Here is an 18,258-nt window from a genome sequence, read left to right on the forward strand (position 1 = left end):
TTGGTTTGCGGCGGTAGACCTGAAGGACGTGTACTTTCATGTCTCGGTTTTGCCTCGACACAGACCGTTCCTTCAGTTTGCTTTCGAGGGCCGGGCATATCAGTACAAGTTCCTCCCCTTCGGTCTGTCCCTGTCGCCTCGCGTCTTATCGAAAGTCGGCAGTGGTGGCTCAGCGGTTAAGGCTCTGGGTTACTGATCAGAAGGTTGGGGATTCAAGCCCCAACACCGCCAAGATGCCACTGTTGGGCCCTTGAGCAAGGCCCTTGACCCTATCTGCTCCAGGGGCGCCGTAACATGGCTGACCCTGCACTCTGACACCAGCTTAGCTGGGATATGTGAAAAAAAGAATTTCACTGTATATGTGCAAATGTATAATGTGTGATAAATAAATATAATTAAAAATTATATGAAAAAAAAATAAAAAAAAGTCGCAGAGGCAGCCTTTGCCCCGCTAAGGGAAGTGGGCATCCGCATCCTCAATTATCTCGACGACTGGCTGATTCTAGCTCCCTCTCGAGATCAATTGTGTGCGCACAGGGACCTGGTGCTCGGACACCTCAGCCGATTGGGGCTTTAGGTCAACTGGGAAAAGAGCAAGCTCTTCCCGGAGCAGAGCATCTCTTTTCTTGGGATGGAGTTGGACTCACAAACGAGCACACTCAGTCAGTGCTGAACTGCCTGAATTCATTCAGGGGAAGAACAGCGATACCACTGAAACAATTTCAGAGGCTCCTAGGGCATATGGTGTCCTCTGCAGTGGTTACGCCGCTTGGGTTGATGCATATGAGACCGCTTTAACATTGGCTTCAGGCTCGAGTCCCGAGATGGGCATGGCGCCGTGGTACGCATCGTATGGCCATCACGCCGATCTGTCGCCAAGGCGGTTTATGCTCACGTCGCATGTCACACCTCGCCCGCTGCCTCCTCCTTTGGAGTCAGCAGCAACTGAAGTCATTGCGGGCCACTCACATCCTGGGCGAACTCAACCGTGCGGTGGACACGCTGTCATGGCAAGTGATGCTCAGGGGAGAGTGGAGACTCCACCCCCAGGAGGTTCAGTTGATTTGGAGTCGATTCGGCGAAGCACAGGTAGACCTGTTTGCTTCCCAGTGTTGGGCCTCATGTATTCAGATAGAAGACAAAGGCAGGCCTAACACAGTCGTAAAAACCTAACACAAGCCCCCGCATTCCAAGTCGTAAATTATACTGATAAAAATCGCGCCAAAATCAAACAAAAGGAGTCCAAAACAGACTACAAATCCCATGAAGCCTTGCTCACTAAAGGATTGAACTCTCAACTCCTATTGGATGAGGCACACAACAGAACGTCCCTCAAACATGACATCATCAGGAGTTGAAATACCTTTGAAATGCTTCCGGGATTTTCTTCCAGCAACTTTGTTTGCAGCGTGTAGATACAGCTCATCGCTGCTCTCAGGTGCACACCTCGTGGCACAAGGAAGTAACGTCTGACTTAAAACTGTGGCCATACAATCTCCATCTCGCTGGATGAGTTGAGATTACTCTGTGTTCAACCGAACACTCTAACAGACCCGAAGGAGACCGCCGAGCAATCCGCAACTTTATCCGTTTGCCTGCAGAAGTGAAGAGATTAAAGATTTCTCTTCCATCTTCAATCAGGTCGACATTTCTGAGTTCTCCGCTAGCCCGCCGAGAATCAACAGCCGTGCCCACCAACAGAGCGAGGAAATGGCCTCCCGTCATCACCCAAGCCTCAAGGAAACGGGTCGGAGTTAAAGGATGGAGGAAAACACATTCTACCTGTGTCCTCATGTGATTCAAGTAAGAGGTTTACATCTGGGCAGAGATAGAATATTATAGTGTGTCATTCTTGTGTTTCAAGGTTTTTGCTTGTACAGTTTACGGACCGCCATGTCCGCTCATTATTAATACTCAGGGTATTAATTATCACGAATTTGTTTTGCTGTATTGTGGTCCAACCAAATTGGACTGTTGTGCAATTCTGCCATCGCGGGTGAGACAGGTAAACTGAGTTCATCCATTAAAGAGTCAAAGTACGCGGGACTGTTTACGAGCCATCCACCGCGTCTCTGAGCAATGAACTAACAGCTGCTTTCTCTCCCACGATCGCGAAATCGGCTTTAGGGCCGTCACTTCTCTCTCTCTCTCGTACTAACTACACACACACGCACGCGACCCCTCACAAACATTCTGGCACACATTTTTGGCTCCTAGATAGCTTAATGCTAAAGCCCAGCTTTGTCCCTAAGCTATCGTACAAGCAGATACACGCGGTAACTGGTAGATACCATTGACTGGTTTCTCGCCGCCCCCATTCGCGGTCATATTCCCTGGCCGGAAGTCTCGCGTCACATACTCTCCACGAGAGTCACGTCCGCCATATTGTGTGCGTCCCTCCTTACACACACACACTGTCACACACAGTGGTCTGCCTGCACCTGCAACGCCGATCCACGTAACACAGTTCAGCTGGTTGTGGCTTTTTGTATAGGGACCCCTAGTGTAACTACATCGACACAACATCGAGTGAGTGATAGATAGGGAACGTCTTGGTTACTGTTGTATCCTCTGTTACCTGATGGAGGGAACGAGACATTGTGTCCCTCTTGCCACAACACTGAGCTACCTGCTGAAATGGCCAGGACTCTGTCTCGGCTCCTCAGCACAAACCTGAATGACTGGTTTCAAGCCAGCTCCTTTTATACCTGTATGTCCGGTGGCGTGGTATGCAAATTCCACTCGCCAATTCTCAATGGCCTTTTCTCAAATATCAGAGGTGTTTGGGGCTCCCAAGCGTGACCCCAAGTGTCACTACATCGACACAACGTCTCGTTCCCTCCATCAGGGAACAGAGGTTACAACAGTAACCAAGATGATTTCATTAACATGCAATACACCCACATTTAGCGCAAACACTCCCACCCATGCCCATTTGCACTTAGTGCTGGTACGAAAATTGTGCTTAGAATTAGTGCTCTAAAGAAAATTGGGTATGACAAAGCTCCAAAAAACAAACAAAAAAAACCACCATAAACGTAGTCCATATGACCCTATGGGCTCTACTTTCGTAAGTGCGAAAAACATCAGATTATAGTTACTGACTTCTTTTAAGTACATTCATTTATATATTATGTTGAATTTATGAATTATGTTCATATGTACAGTACGTCTGTTTGCATTTCTGTGACAGCTGAAGGGTGTACACCCCCTAATAAGTCATTGTAAGGGAGAAACGAGTGTAAAACTTGCATGTGATAATGAACAGGGAGGAAATCTAGACATTATTTTGAATTTGATGAGCAAAAAACTTTCTGTGAAAAGTGTTTTAGAAAGTAACTTAAAAGAAAAGAAATTAGTGACATGATCAATTTTTCCAATGAAGTAGTCAGTAAAGTAATCTGATTATGATTTTTATAGAACTAATTTGTGATTTGTAGTGGATTACTTTTTTGAGTAACATACTCTGTTTACAGTAAAGCTAAGAACACAACATGTACATGTGCTGCATTATTGTACTCTGGCACATTTCAGGAACACAAAAACTAGTTAAATTAAGCATGCATAGGTAGAAGACTTTACATTTACATATTTGCATCGTTTCTGGCCTTAGACATTACGATATATTTACCAGGCTGTTCTTTTATCCCTCACAGCCTCGTTTTTGTTCATGTAAAAAAAAATACTAGTACTAATACTAATACTAAAATACTAATCACTAGTTTACACATATTTTTCTTTTTTTTTTTTCTACTGGAATTGGCAAAGGTTTTGGATTGTGAATTGTTCTCTGTAGATGTGAGCTAATTCTTAAACAGCAGGCCTAAAGGCTAAAACTGTATGTATGCTATGAAGGTCATGTAAGGAAAAGAGGTCTAAAGCTGACAGTTGTGGACTAACTCACTTACTAACTCACAAACTTTTCAGCACAAGTCTGTGCTGCCAGGTTGACGTTCTTGACTTTGACTTCATTGCATTAATGAACTCCACAAAGTCTTGCACAGCCGTGGTATCATTAAGATTCACACAGCTTCAGTTCTGTGTATTTGTAGCATACTATATTAGTGTGAAATGTTAGATTTCTTGGGTCTCAACCACATTATTTGAAAAACTTCACAGTTTAGAACAAAGTTTTGAATCCTACAAAGGAGCACATGCTAGTCAATGACTTCCAATATTGTATAATCTAAAAGAGGTGCAATTACCTTAAAGATTATGAGACCATGGCTTTTGCTTCAGTACAAGTCAGACAAATATCAATCTTTTGGGGACGATCAGGTCATATTTCTCAGGCAATAATATTCCCCAGTATACTGTATAGGTATCTGATAAATGCTATCTTAGGAGGGGAAGAGTTGCTAACAAATGGAAATTTAATTGTCTCAATAAATTAGATTTGTACATTTTCTAAAACTCCAAAATCCTAGAGTGCTGGGTGGTTTCTAAATGGTCCAAGTCAAAAAAGCCAACCCCCAAGTTTCTGTTATATTCTGACATCTGGAAATGGCTCTGATCTCTCCAGAATCAGTTGGATTTTTCAGCCCATTTTATCATGCACCAGTCGATTTCCTCAACAAGCCACAACATTTAAAGTATCATTAATTTCCTTTACAAGTTACATGGCCAAAAAATGTATAGTTAGGAGTATGAGCAATAATAGTGATGGTTGCCGTAGCAAGCCCCACTAATAATCAGACTGATCTCACTGTGAATTCAGTGACAGTAGGTCTAAAGTTCTTCAGCTCAATTCAAACCACTGCTCACAGTGGCCAAAGCTGGAAGTGTTGTTGAACGTATGGGCACGTGTGAACTCCAGTTTCTGATTGAAATGTCCACACAGAGGCACTAAAGTGAACTGTAGTTTCAGTTTTAAATGATGTAATACAGACGAAAAGAATGCATATATTACTAACCCATCATTAACCCATCACTGAACCTAACCATCAGTGGAGTAAAAATATGATCTTAAAGCAAAAATGCAACCTCAGAGTCAAGCTCATCATTGTTTATGTGAATGCGATTACTTCTTGGTTTCTATGGAACCAGTACCCGCGTCGACTACTTGCGTAATGCGCCATCAGTAGCACCACATAAACTCTGCAGAATTAGGTCATGGTAACAGTACATTTGGTAGTAACACATTTGCTACCAAAATTAGATTTAGAATTTAGATAATATAATCAATAGCACATAATGAAGGCAAAAGCAATGTACAGTGTAGAAAAACATACTTCTAGGAGCTTCCAGGAAAAATGACAGCACTTTTGAGGAAATCCCAGATGCCTCACTAAAAATGCTCTCCCTCTCTTTTCTTCTGCTGTTAAAGGCCAGAAGCGGATCTGTTGTGTTGTCTAGAGCGTGAGTCAGATCCAGTGGAATCCATCTCTAAATCCTTCCCTCTGGTGCTCTTCCTTTCCACAGGCATTATGGCCACCTGGTCTTTCCACACACCATTTGTCATCCAATCATATCATTATTCAATCACATAAACAGGACTTATCTAATAGAAAGTCCATCAGAGACTTCATCATCATTTAGGTCTCAAATTCATCATGCATTATCTCATGGTAGGGTATAAGTTGCCCACCAAATTACTTTGAGAGATCAGACCTCTAAGGCGAGAATGCACACTAAACAGGGATCAAATGAGTTCTTCTCTATGGGAAACACTTGGTGTTTGAGCTATCATGAAAATGTTTAGAGATATAGCCAGACAAGGAAAGTAGCCCATCTCCTTGTGTCCTATTGACCCTCAAGAGAACATCTCAGGAGGAACTTTCAGACACCTACAGACCAGGTCTAAGCTGGTCTTTTCAACAGAGTATGGCAAGGATATTTAAAAAACAAAAGACTCTAAAAATGGAATGAGTTATGCTTGAATGCCACTTGGAAAACATTATGCTAATTTACGTTTCACCACAGTGTAAAACTAGCAGTTGTGGAGTGAACATATGGTGAGTAAACAGATTTCCCCCCCTCCTTAGCACTGCAAGATGTTTCAACACTTTCTTGCAGGTTGGAGTTCTTTGAAATGAAAGTAGGTACTCTGCTCAAATCTATTCAACCAAGTGAGTGTGCGCTCTAAGGATACAAGCTGAGAAGTCTGTCTTTTCTTGTGTTGGCTTGATACAACTTTAGATAAGATGCCCTATTTCATCAATGCTTAGTAAGGGTGGAAAGACTCATGGCTGTTACAGCACAATGGTCTTTCCAGCTTAAAAAGCAAAGTGCTGAACCTTCGATCAATACCTTTCATTCCATTTCTATTTCTCTCTCTCTCAAACTCAATCATGTCATTGATTTATGATCATGGTAATCATGATTAACAGCATTACTAAAAATCTTAACAATGCCTATGCATTTGTCTTTATCCACTTTCATCGGTAGACCAGCCCTGCATGTACTTCCCTGCCACATACAGTAGCATGCAAAAAGTAATACTGGAAATGAGTTGGAATGTCCGAAAACTAAATATGCAGTAGGCAAACAATACCAAAAGATGTATTGCATCTGCTGAGATTCTGATGTGCGAAACCATTGGACACCATCTGACTCGAAAAGTTGAATAAAAAACCTTAAATCCATCAAAACAGATGAGACACCAGTTCACCACATTATATCTCCAACAGGGATGCAAAACCCCTTTTATGGAGTCTTGGGTTCCCTAGTCGAATGTGTGTAACCTATCCATCATCCCTAGGGTGGGGTGGTCACTGGTATCTTTTACCATAAAGAATCAATAAACCTTTCTGAGAACAAAAAGCACCACAGATTCTGAACAGAAACAATCGCTCCAAAAGCTAGTAAGCTACCTAGATAGTGTTTTAAGCAAGGGATAATCCACAGCTAGGTGTGCGCTAACGATTTTAAATGCACGACATGCGAAGCGGAGGTGCAAATTGGAAAAATAAGCACACTTCTGGCAGGATGGCTCTTCAAAACAGTAGGAAACATAATTATGATGCCTTTTAAGATAACTTATTTTAGCCAAATTCTATGGGTCCTTTCAGACAAAATGCATTTTTGTGCAAAAAAGAAAAAAAGAAAAAGCAGCGCAGAGCAGCACAATCCATATAACTGAACAAAGGTGCCTTGAGACCAACTTTTAAAAGTTAACGTTACTTCAGTGTTATAGAAAGTACCCTAACATCATACTTGAGTAAAAGTAAAAATAGCTTTATGGAAATTAACTTAGGTAAAATTTAAGTAGCTCATGAGAAATATACTTAAGTATAATTATTAAAGTAACTGATATTAAATGTATTTAAGTATCAAAAGAACATGTAAATGGATTTAAGTTGATTGTAAAGTTCAGGTTAAATACGTTTTGCAAATGTTATTTTTAGACATTTTCATGAGCGCATTTGGTCATTAATGATTCATACACATGGTACCTTCTTTAAATGTACATTGATACCACATTTTATTGACTTACAAACTGCATAATTTTACACATACTGTATGAACAGTTCTCCAGGAAAACCGGCAGACTATAACAAATCTTATGATACATATCTTCAGTATTTGACAATGTTCATAATGATTAAGACAAAAACATGAACGGGGGCCTGGGTAGCTCAGTGAGTATTGACGCTGACTACCACCCCTGGAGTCGCGAGTTCGAATCCAGGGCGTCCTGAGTGACTCCAGCCAGGTCTCCTAAGCAACCAAATTGGCCCAGTTGCTAGGGAGGGTAGAGTCACATGGGGTAACCTCCTCGTGGTCACTATAATGTGTGGTCCTCGCTCTCAGTGGGGCGCGTGGTGAGTTGTGCGTGGAGAATAGCGTGAAGTCTCCACACGCGCTACGTCTCCGCGGTAACGCGCTCAACAAGCCACGTGATAATATACGCGGATTGACGGTCTCAGATGGGGAGACAACTGAGATTCGTCCTCCACCACATTGATTGAGGTGAGTCACTATGCCACCACGAGGATTTAGAGTGCATTGGGAAATTGGGCAGAAAAGGGGAGCAAAAAAAAAGAAAAAAAAAAAGACAAAAACGTGAACAGGAACAGTCTCTTCTCTTTAGATTTTGAAGTGGAGACACAAGGAGTTGTCCAGGTCCCCCTCCTGATTTCGATGCATATTTGCAAATCGATTTGCTAAACAAATTGTTCAGTCTGCTTTTTGAACCATTTTGACCGATACAAAAGAATCAAACTGATCAAAGTTTCAACTTTTCTTTCGCGAAATCGGACATCACTATCACAGAGCCGCATGCAGTTTACATTAGCAGCTGTGTTGTAGTTTTTTTTTGCAGTGTTCAGTTGCAAAAGTAAAAAAAGGGTCTGAAGAATGGAAAAAAATGTAGTGAAGTAAAAGTGAAATATTTATTACTGAAATATTTATACTTGAGTACACTTGTACTTAAATACAGTAACAAAGTACAACTACAAAATACATCAGCACTGCACTTTATTACTCTTATATCTCACACCGGACTGTCATAAATTATATTCTCTCTTAACAACACATTGGCAACTTACTATCAGCCGACAGCCTGAATGTCAATACAGTACAATACAACTTACTGTATATTTTATATATACTATATATACTATTTTTATTGTATAATGTGTATTCTATATTGTGTGTATTGTATACTGTACATTGTATGTTAATATTTGTATATTGTGTGTAATTATGTGTATGTTAGACTTTAAATTGTGTTGTGTAAATTTGATGTTATTGTAAATTGGTATATGTCTCATCACTGTCACGACTACTATGTTGCTCGGAACTGCACCCAAGAATTTCACACACTATTGCACTTGTGTATATGGTTGTGTGACAATAAAAGTGATTTGATTTGATATGATTTGAAAATGCGGCGCTCCTGCACAAGATGCTAAAAACAGTTGGATGTGAAGCAACAGTTAAAGACATCTGTCTAGTACATTCACATTACAAAACTTTTTAAAAAAAAATGCATTCCAAATCAGTTAGGTTTCTGCTTTAGAAGGTGGTTGTGTTTCAATCTAAAGCATATAAATTGTCTTATCTTACTTTTCCTTTCTGGCTCATTTACAGCCATATTCTCTTTAGGGCAAAAATACTAAAATTAACTGTCATTGCCAGAACTTCAGGGGAATAGCAGCCATACAAACTGAATTTCTAAGTTTGTCTCCCTTCTTTTGGGGAAACAATCAATATATTTTAAGAGCAAAACACGTTACATTACAGTATTAAGACCCAGGCAGAAGCCACTGCTAACCGGTTGCATCTGCAGTTAACAGAATAAATCAACAAATGTGCAAGCAGTAAGCATTAAGCATTAATCCTTATATAGCTAGCGCTTATTAGTCTTAGAGCAAATCAGATTTGAACTAATTTATATTCACAACCCAGGCTCTTAAGGTTGTCAATGCATGCCCCTCCCACCTTTCGGATTGTTTCTATGCTACTGCAAAAATTATTTTATTTTTGTGATTTACTGCTCTTTGTCTCTCTTTGACTCTAAACATCTTCCCTAAGAGGTCTATAATAAATCCCCTTCAGATGGTGCAGAATGAGGGTGAATGAGGGTTAAATGTGTTTCTATTCAGGTCTGGGATCATGGCATCGCTCCCAAGGGTGCACTTTCCTGTGTCCAGGCCTGCGTCAAGGGCAGTAATAGGTGAAACACTAACACACCAGTGCACTGCATGAATAATGCAGAAAAATCAAATGCTCTTTAGAGACTCACAGCAAAAGTTGAAAGTGTACGTGTGGTGTGCCATGATCCATGAAAAAACTGCATTTAGATATTTGTTCAATGTTTTCAATGTAGTTAACGCATGACCCAACACAGATGTTAAAGGGATATTCCGGGTTAAATACAACTTGATAGAGCTAATGTATTTGTTTCAGTGTTAAAATACTTTCTACTATCCCAGCTTATTATGCAGAGACAACTATAATTAAACCGTTTTTATGCTGATTTCTCTGAGAAGTATAAAAACTGTGGCTCTGTGGCACCAGAGACTATTTAGCAGAGACGGGTCACTTCTATTAAAATAAATAGGAGAAATTGGGATGCCCAACGGTCAACGGATCTAGAAAAGCCAATCACCTTTTAGATACAGACATCACCTGTCAATCAACTCAAGAACGTGCATGCGCATTAGCCATACAAGCCAGGAAAATTTCGTTTTTTAGCGTAATCTGAGGTAAAAAAAAAAAAGTATAATTTATGATACCAGTGCTGTCAGATTTGACTGCTGATTTGAAATATGCGTTCTTTTGATCGTAATCTTGATCAACCGTTTTGAAGATTTCTATCTTTCCCTATTCAAGTAGATGGGAGCTGCACTGGCACTGTTCACATAAAAAATATCCCCCTCCTCTCTCCAGCCCACTCCCATTGTGGACCTGATTGAAGAATGGCCTTTAAAGAGGCAGGACGATGATGACGATGTCATGAAGAGCAGAGGGGCATGTTGTTCCATCACATTGCCTATAGGGGCCACTCACACCAAATGCAATATTGTGTTCATCTACACAGTTTTTTTTTATTTATTGTTTTTCTATGTAAATGTGCTACGTGGACTTCTTTGACCATTGCGCCACATCTCACTTTTTTTGCCATCTCGCACAGGAGTGGCATGTTTTTTAGAAGCTGTCAAGCTGTTTCGAGCGACCACAATGAACTCAATCACATCTTTTGGCTAGATTTTGTTTAAAATGACGCCATATTTTAAAAACGTGTAATAAAAATGCACTTCAAGTTGTTTCAAACCACCAAAAAAAAAAAAAGAAAAAAGAAAAACACATTCTTTTTGGCCAAATTTAGTTCGAAATGATATCACACCCATTTGTTCTTTGATGTTGCTAAAAGTATTTGTCGCCCTTTAGGGGCCACTCACATCTGGATGAATTCACAACTTTCATTGGGGATTAATTTAAGATTTAAATTTGTTGTTGTATGGATTATTTGAACAAAAGTTTGTATGGATTTTCATCACAATTTTATTCTGACAACAAATCTGGCAATATTTTTACCATCTGTACATAAAATATAAATGCCAAAATCATCTAGGCAGAACATTACCTACTTAGAACAAATCTAAAAAGGTGTCTCAGTGGGGTACTATCTATACACTCAGGTTCATGAAATGGGTTCAGATTAGTTTATGCATTATTAAATATACTCTAGATAAATGCCAAGGAATGGATCACTTTACAGCCATATATATGGAAACAAATCCACTGCTAATTCCAGCAGATCCATTTAAAGCCATTATTAATGAAGCATTAGCACAGAGTGCCGAATTAAAATGACTTGTTGGCTTTAAAATGCTATTTAGGATACAATATGCTAATCGACCATTAGTATACTGCTTATCTTAAGCAGAAAAGGTTTCTATCTTTGAAGCAATGCTGTTCTTTCCTCAATATGATATGTTAATCAAAATCACAATAGTTGAGCAGTTCTAAGTGATCTGAGCTGTTTGAGCTGGGCAGGGAAAGGAAATCATTAAATGCCCCATCAGATAAAGGGCAGCAATTTCTAATTACCAACCCAATCAACACCATCAGGGGTAAAATTACTGCATCAATACGCATGAGTGTGGGTGGTTTGATTACAAAGAGGGAATTGAGGCCTTTGATTGGACAATGATGCAGAAAGTGAAACAGAATTGAATTACACAGTATCTGTTGATGATCTTTCAAACCATTTGTTATCAAGATGAGTAATTTGTCTTATGAGCATTGAAAGTCAAAGGTGTGTTTGTGTCTCTCAAAATACTTGCAACAACACCCGGACTCTCTTATCATTATTCTGGGGGAAGCCACCCCCTTGCCACCCCATAAAGCAATTTCTAGATCTGCCCCTGAATCCAGACACCTAAACCATCTCTTAAACAGGCAGAATGTGCATTTGACGACACCGCACATCTGGGTATATTCCAGGTTATCGTGCTCTTCTCCATTATTTAATTATTATTATATTAACTACTGCTAATATGTTTGGATGAAAATGTTCACAAACATCTCTTTCTCTGTGCAGGCAAGCTGTTTCGGAGCACCGCAAAAAAAGTAAAAACACCTTCCTTTTTTGGCCAGATTTTGTGTTTGTGTCTCTCAAAATACTTGCAACAACACCTGGACTCTCTTATCATTATTCTGGGAGATTTTATAAAGCTTACCTCACCCGTGAACTGCCAAAATACAAGCAACACATCACATGCCCCACCAGAGAAAGAAATATATTGGACCACTGCTACACCACTGTAAAGGATGCATATTGTTCTGTCCCAAGTGCAGCTTCAGGACTCTCTGATCACTGTCTGGTTCATCTTCTCCCGACCTACAAGCAGAAACTAAAATCAGCTAAGCCTGTAGTAAGGACAGTGAAGAGATGGACCAATGAAGCAGAGCTGAAAATACAAGTCTGCTTTGACTGCACTGATTGGAGTGTTTTTGAGGCTGCAGCTACAGACCTGGATGAGCTCACAGATACTGTGACATCATATATCAGTTTCTGTGAGGATATGTGCATCCCTACTAGGACATTTTTCTCATAAAATAACGATAAACCATGGTTTACAGGAAAACTCAGACAGCTTTGTCATGCCAAAGAGGATGCTTACAGAAGTGGGGATTAAACATTGTACAACCAGGCCAGAACACACCTTACTAAGGAAATCAGAGTGGCTAAAAGAAGGTACTCTGAAAAGCTGAAAAAACTGTTTCAGCCAACGATCCTGCATCTGTGTGGAAAGGCCTAAAAAGCATCACCAAGTACAAGACACCTCCCTGATGAACTGAATGTGGTTTACTGCAGATTTGAAAAGCCCAGTCTAACATTCGTCCCCCGCTCTGATCTTCAATTCACACACACACCAACATCTCCTGGAACCCCCCTCCTCCCCCATCCTGCTACTCAATCTGCACTTATGACCTGTGACTAGGAAAGCTTCAGGCCCAGACGGTGTTTCACCTGCCTGTCTGAAAGTCTGCGCTGACCAACTGGCCCCCATCTTCACACAGGTCTTCAATAGATCACTGGAGCAGTGTGAAGTTCCCTGCTGCTTCAAATGCTCCTCCATCATTCCAGTCGCCCCCCCCCCCCCCAAAAAAAAATCACAGGACCTAATGACTATAGACCTGTCGCTCTCACGTCTGTGGTCACAAAGTCGTTTGAGAGACTGGTTTTGGCCTACCTGAATGACATCACCGGACCCCTGCTGGACCCCCTTCAGTTTGCTTACCGAGCAAATAGGTCTGTGGATGATGCTGTCAGTATGGGACTGCATTACATCCTGCAACACCTCGACATACCTGGGACTTATGCAAGGATCCTATTTGCGGACTTCAGTTCAGCCTTCAAAACCATCATGCCTGATATTCTCTCAACCAAATTGACCCAGCTCTCCATGCCCATCCCAATCTGTCAATGGATCACAAGCTTTCTGACAGATAGATAGCAGCTAGTGAGACTAGGGAAACTCACATCCGAGACCCTCACTATTAGCACTGGTGCTCCTCAGGGATGCATTCTCTCTCCACTGCTCTTCTCCCTGTACACGAATGACTGCACTGCAAAAGACCCCACTGTCAAGCTCCTGAAGGTTGCAGATGACACCACAGTCATCGGCCTCATCCGCGAAGGTGACGAGTCTGCATACAGATGGGAGATTGATCAGCTGGCTGTCTGGTGCAGTCACAACAACCTTGAGCTGAACACGCTCAAAATAGTGGAGATGATAGTGGACTCCAGGAAAAATCCCTCCACCCCCCCCCCCTCCCCACCATCCTGAACAACACTGAGTCATTCAGGTTCCTAGGCTTTCCCATCTCTCAGGACATGAAGTGGGACATCCACATAGACTCCATTGTGAAGAAGGCTCAGCAGAGGTTATACTTCCTTCGCCAGCTGAAGAAGTTCAACCTGCCACAGGAGCTGCTGACACAGTTCTACTCGGCCGTCATTGAGTCTGTCCAGTATACATCTATATCTGTCTGGTTTGGCTCAGCCAAGGATTATTGGTGCCCCCCTGCCCACCCTCCAAGACCTGTACATCTCTAGAGTGAGAAAACGTGCAGGTAGAATCACTCTGGACCCCACACACCCTGCCCACTCCCTCTTTGAACTGTTGCCCTCTGGCCGGCGCTACAGAGCACTGAGCGCCAGGACATCCAGGCACAAGAACAGTTTTTACCCTCAGGCCATTTTCCTCATGAACAATTAAACTGCCAGGACTCCCCCATAGTGCAATAATATAATTACATATCTCATGTAGATATGAAAATTCACATATTTAATTTAATAACTGTACATACCCCTACCTTGCACATACATTACCACTTGCACATGTACATACGCCATTCTGTTATATGTCCTATTATTTGTATGTCTATTTATACTCTTACCTTGTTTTATGTTCTGTCTCACGCTAATGTTCTGTGTGCACTTGTTTCTCCTATCACCTAAAAAGATTCCTTGTGTACGTGAGAACACTTGGCAATAAAGCTCATTCTGATTCTGATTCAATTTGAAAGAAAATTCTGTAAAACATAATAATTTACCAAAATGTTCACAACAAAACCTAAGCTCACAGTGCAATTTCCAGTAATGCAATTGTCTTTGAATTTATTTCCAAAACATGGCAAACACTAGGTCTGTATGTAATGATTCAGTAAACTTATTTATTGTATTGTAGCATACTTAGTATTTTTTACTATTTCAAATGCAACAATTCAGCTTGAATGGTGAAAGTGTCATAAGAGAGTGTTTTACCACCGACATGCTCCTTAGATTGCATTAATTAGTGGAAAATAGTCATGGATAATTTTCTCTAAGGAAAAGTGAAGATATGGGAATTCATCAATATTTCACTAAATGTTCATATTTTGACTAATAATTGTATCTTTTAGAAGTATTGTTTACTGAACTCTTGCCATGCAAATTTTACCAGAGTTTGCATGAATGGATTTCCAGTTTTTTTGCTACACAATAAAAGTTATAACTTTGCTCTTTATGCACGTTGTGTTGTGTACTTCTGACACAAATTAAGAAATGCTAACATTTATAACATTGCTTAACATGCAAAACAGAGGTCAAATATTAAAGTTTAAGTCTAGACCTTTGGATATACATTGTTCAAATCCGTTTTTAATTTGGACAAACTTGGGGCCCCTCAGTGTTGCAGGATATGGAACATAATAATGTATAAAGAAATGTGCAAAGGGACTGTATGTGATTTCAACACTGTGTCTGTTTATCTGTACTTACTGCACAGCTTTGGATGCCTGAGATCTGAACTTGGTAAACTCCCCAGGTGCAGTCCATTCGGATCCCAGCTAAAAAAAAAGAACAAACCAGACTTTACAAACCTGATTTCATTCAGGATTCCTTTATCCTGAATGGGATCCTTTATAAAGCGTTAACCCTTGTGCTGTGTTCCTCACTGGCTACCACTTCTTGTGTTCCTGGGTTAAAATGACCAACCCACTAAGATTGCTTATAAATCACTCATATTGCAAATATTATCACAAGATATTGCATTAGATCTTTTTTACCAACTTCTTTTTTAGTAATTATGACTGGATTTGTAGCCCTTTTTTAAACATATTTTAAAAAATATATATTTTTATTGATAGGATTATTTGAACTGAGCTTTTACCAGGCCAGTGGGGGTCACTCCCTGCAGAAAAATTATAATATTAATAATAATAATAATCATCATCATCATCATCATCATCATCATCATCATTATTATTATTATTATTATTATTATTATTATTATTATTATTATTATTATGATGTAATAAATTAATAACCACTTGCTTGATCTGAACAAAATAGGTGTCAATTTTAAGTATAAAATCTGGACTTTACAATGCGTATAGCTGATCCTACCAATTCTTAATGCATTTTAATTTGCTGACAAATAAAAACTGTTTCATTCTCATCATTTGCAAATTTGTTATCACAATAATTATATTTAGAGTTGGTAAAACCATAAAAAAGATGAGATAGCCATGTGTTATATATCATTGGAAAGTTCTCAATTAGTAGAATGTAATGAGCAAATAATTTTCACTCAGAGGCCAAACTGCAGTGAGTATTAGTGTATGAAAATCCCACTGACATATAAATATAATAAACAGAAGTGGCTTTTTGTCACGTTTTTCCTTATTACTTCCTGAAACATACATATAACATATATAATCACATATTGTAACTTACAGCATATTATCCCGATTCAAACGAGCCAGAACTCAACATAATATAATAAGTAGATCTTGAAATATTCCTCAAAGAGTGCACATGGGAAAATTATGCACAAACACACATCCCCATATGTGCTCATCTGAAGGATTGAGATGCTCCTGAACACTGAGGGGCAGATTCACTTAGAATGAATTGCAGCCGGTAAAAGTGCTGTTTTTTTGCACACACTCTGATTCACTAAAGAAATTATGCAGATCAGTCAACAGTGCAAACACGCCCACAAATATCGCTGCTGAATGTAATTTGCATGTGCAATTCTGATCTTGTGGTTCGATTCTGAGCGCAATGTAGCGGAGGATGCTGCAGACCACCGTATTTTACACAACCTGCCAGGACTGTACAGCATCACTCTGATCCAGACAGGGGCAGACCTAACGGTGTGGCATGGGGTGGCAAATGCCACCCTAAGAAAAAGCACTGCCACCTCATCTGCCACCCCAGCATAAGTATCCATATGTATTAAATATAAATGTAAGTATATTATCGTTGATTTTGACATTGTGTAGGGGTTCATTCATGTCAAACTGCCTCAACTCTCACCAAACGCAAAAATGACTGCAGACCCATAGCGTGATTGATTACAGCAGCAACCAATCCTGTGATTGTTTACAGCAGTGGCTAATCACAACATCGACCAATCTCTCTGTTTGGGCTCTCGTGGGTTGATGAGCTTATTTCCTCAACAACAATGACCACATGGACAAATACATGGAAAAAAAGAGGTAAAAGATGAATTTCTCAGTTGTTTCCAAGTATTCACTGAATGATTATTAGATACATCACTGTCAGTTATGGGTTGAGACAGGTGAGACGTGTCCTTACCACTTTTTGAAATAGCTTTCGTCAGGTATGTGTATAATCCAGATGAAACATCTCCAGTTCTTCAGTTGGAGTTTCTATTTCATCTGTGTGTGTTTCAACTTGTGATCAGGTGTTGGAATGTATTATTTTGAATGTTATGATAAATGTCTGTTGCGGCCGTTATCAGTGTTGTTTAGTGTCAGCAGTTTTGCCGCAGCTCGAGCTCTTTTCTGTGTCCCCCATTGCGATGGCCTTCTCGACCATATTGTTTGTGAGTATGTAGTGTGTGTGTGCGTGTTGTCTTTTTCTCTTTCTCTTCCTCTCTCTTAATCGCTCTCAGGTGTGGGGAAACCAGGTGAGCTGATTGTTGATGGGGCGCACCGGTGCGCACTGTGTTTCCTTCCTATATAAACTGTTTCATGGCTGGGTTGTGTGATGGGAAATGGGTGTTCGTGAACTGTGTCATCTCGTTCACAGGAGCTCAGGCACATTCCAGGTTCCCGCTGCTGGAATGGAGAGTTTGTGGTTGTCGCTGTCTGAATTTCTGAGTTTGCTGTTCTTTCATATACAGAACTGTCAAAAACTGTGTTTCCACTACTCTCGTCTCCCCTCTCACATCTTTTATTGCATTTTATTTTTAAATACTCATCCACTGATGTACAGAATCTTGTTTTATTAAAATAAAAAGTTATATTTGGGTGAATTAGAATCCAAAACCTCTAAAAACTAAAGGCAAAAAGTTACCACTAGATCAATCATTCATGTTCTTAAAGTGCTGATCTATGTATTCATCTACTGACTAACAAAATCCCAAGACTGATCGTTGCAGATTTAGAAATTAAATTACCATATTATGTGAAATATTTATTTGGGTGCTTGAATCGGTCATTAAGAATGACTGTTGATCAAAACAGGTCATTTAAAAGAACCGTTTTGCAGCACTGCCCCCCACAGTACAATTTTCTATACAGTTTATTTTTATTTAGACCTAACTTTGTGTTAATCTTCACTTTCAAATGGATTATTCCATCTGTAACAAAGGTGACAGGCCTACAGGACTTTATTAGCAGAATAACATGGGATATGCATGCATTTTCCATCCATGGGTACACTTAACAAAGGTAGTGGAGTTTCGTCCAGATTACCGGTTCTAAATGTCAAGCTAAGGAACATTTAGAATTTGTTGATGTGCTTAATAGACAATGTCTTGGTGCTCTGGAGATATATATTTTGTT

The 18,258-nt window shown here is 40.1% G+C and overlaps 1 protein-coding gene across 1 annotated transcript in view; it reads right to left on the reverse strand.

The window, feature by feature from the left end:
- The window catches only part of LOC127437087 (N-acetyl-beta-glucosaminyl-glycoprotein 4-beta-N-acetylgalactosaminyltransferase 1-like), a 234,162-nt gene that overhangs the window by 57,464 nt on the left and 158,440 nt on the right, over positions 1-18,258 (reverse strand). The window contains exon 7 of the mRNA XM_051691739.1: positions 15,221-15,288. Coding sequence (XP_051547699.1) covers positions 15,221-15,288 — 68 coding nt within the window. The remainder of the gene's footprint in view (positions 1-15,220; positions 15,289-18,258) is intronic.

The sequence above is a fragment of the Myxocyprinus asiaticus genome, chromosome 48, assembly GCF_019703515.2.
Source record: "Myxocyprinus asiaticus isolate MX2 ecotype Aquarium Trade chromosome 48, UBuf_Myxa_2, whole genome shotgun sequence".
Taxonomy (NCBI): domain Eukaryota; kingdom Metazoa; phylum Chordata; class Actinopteri; order Cypriniformes; family Catostomidae; genus Myxocyprinus; species Myxocyprinus asiaticus.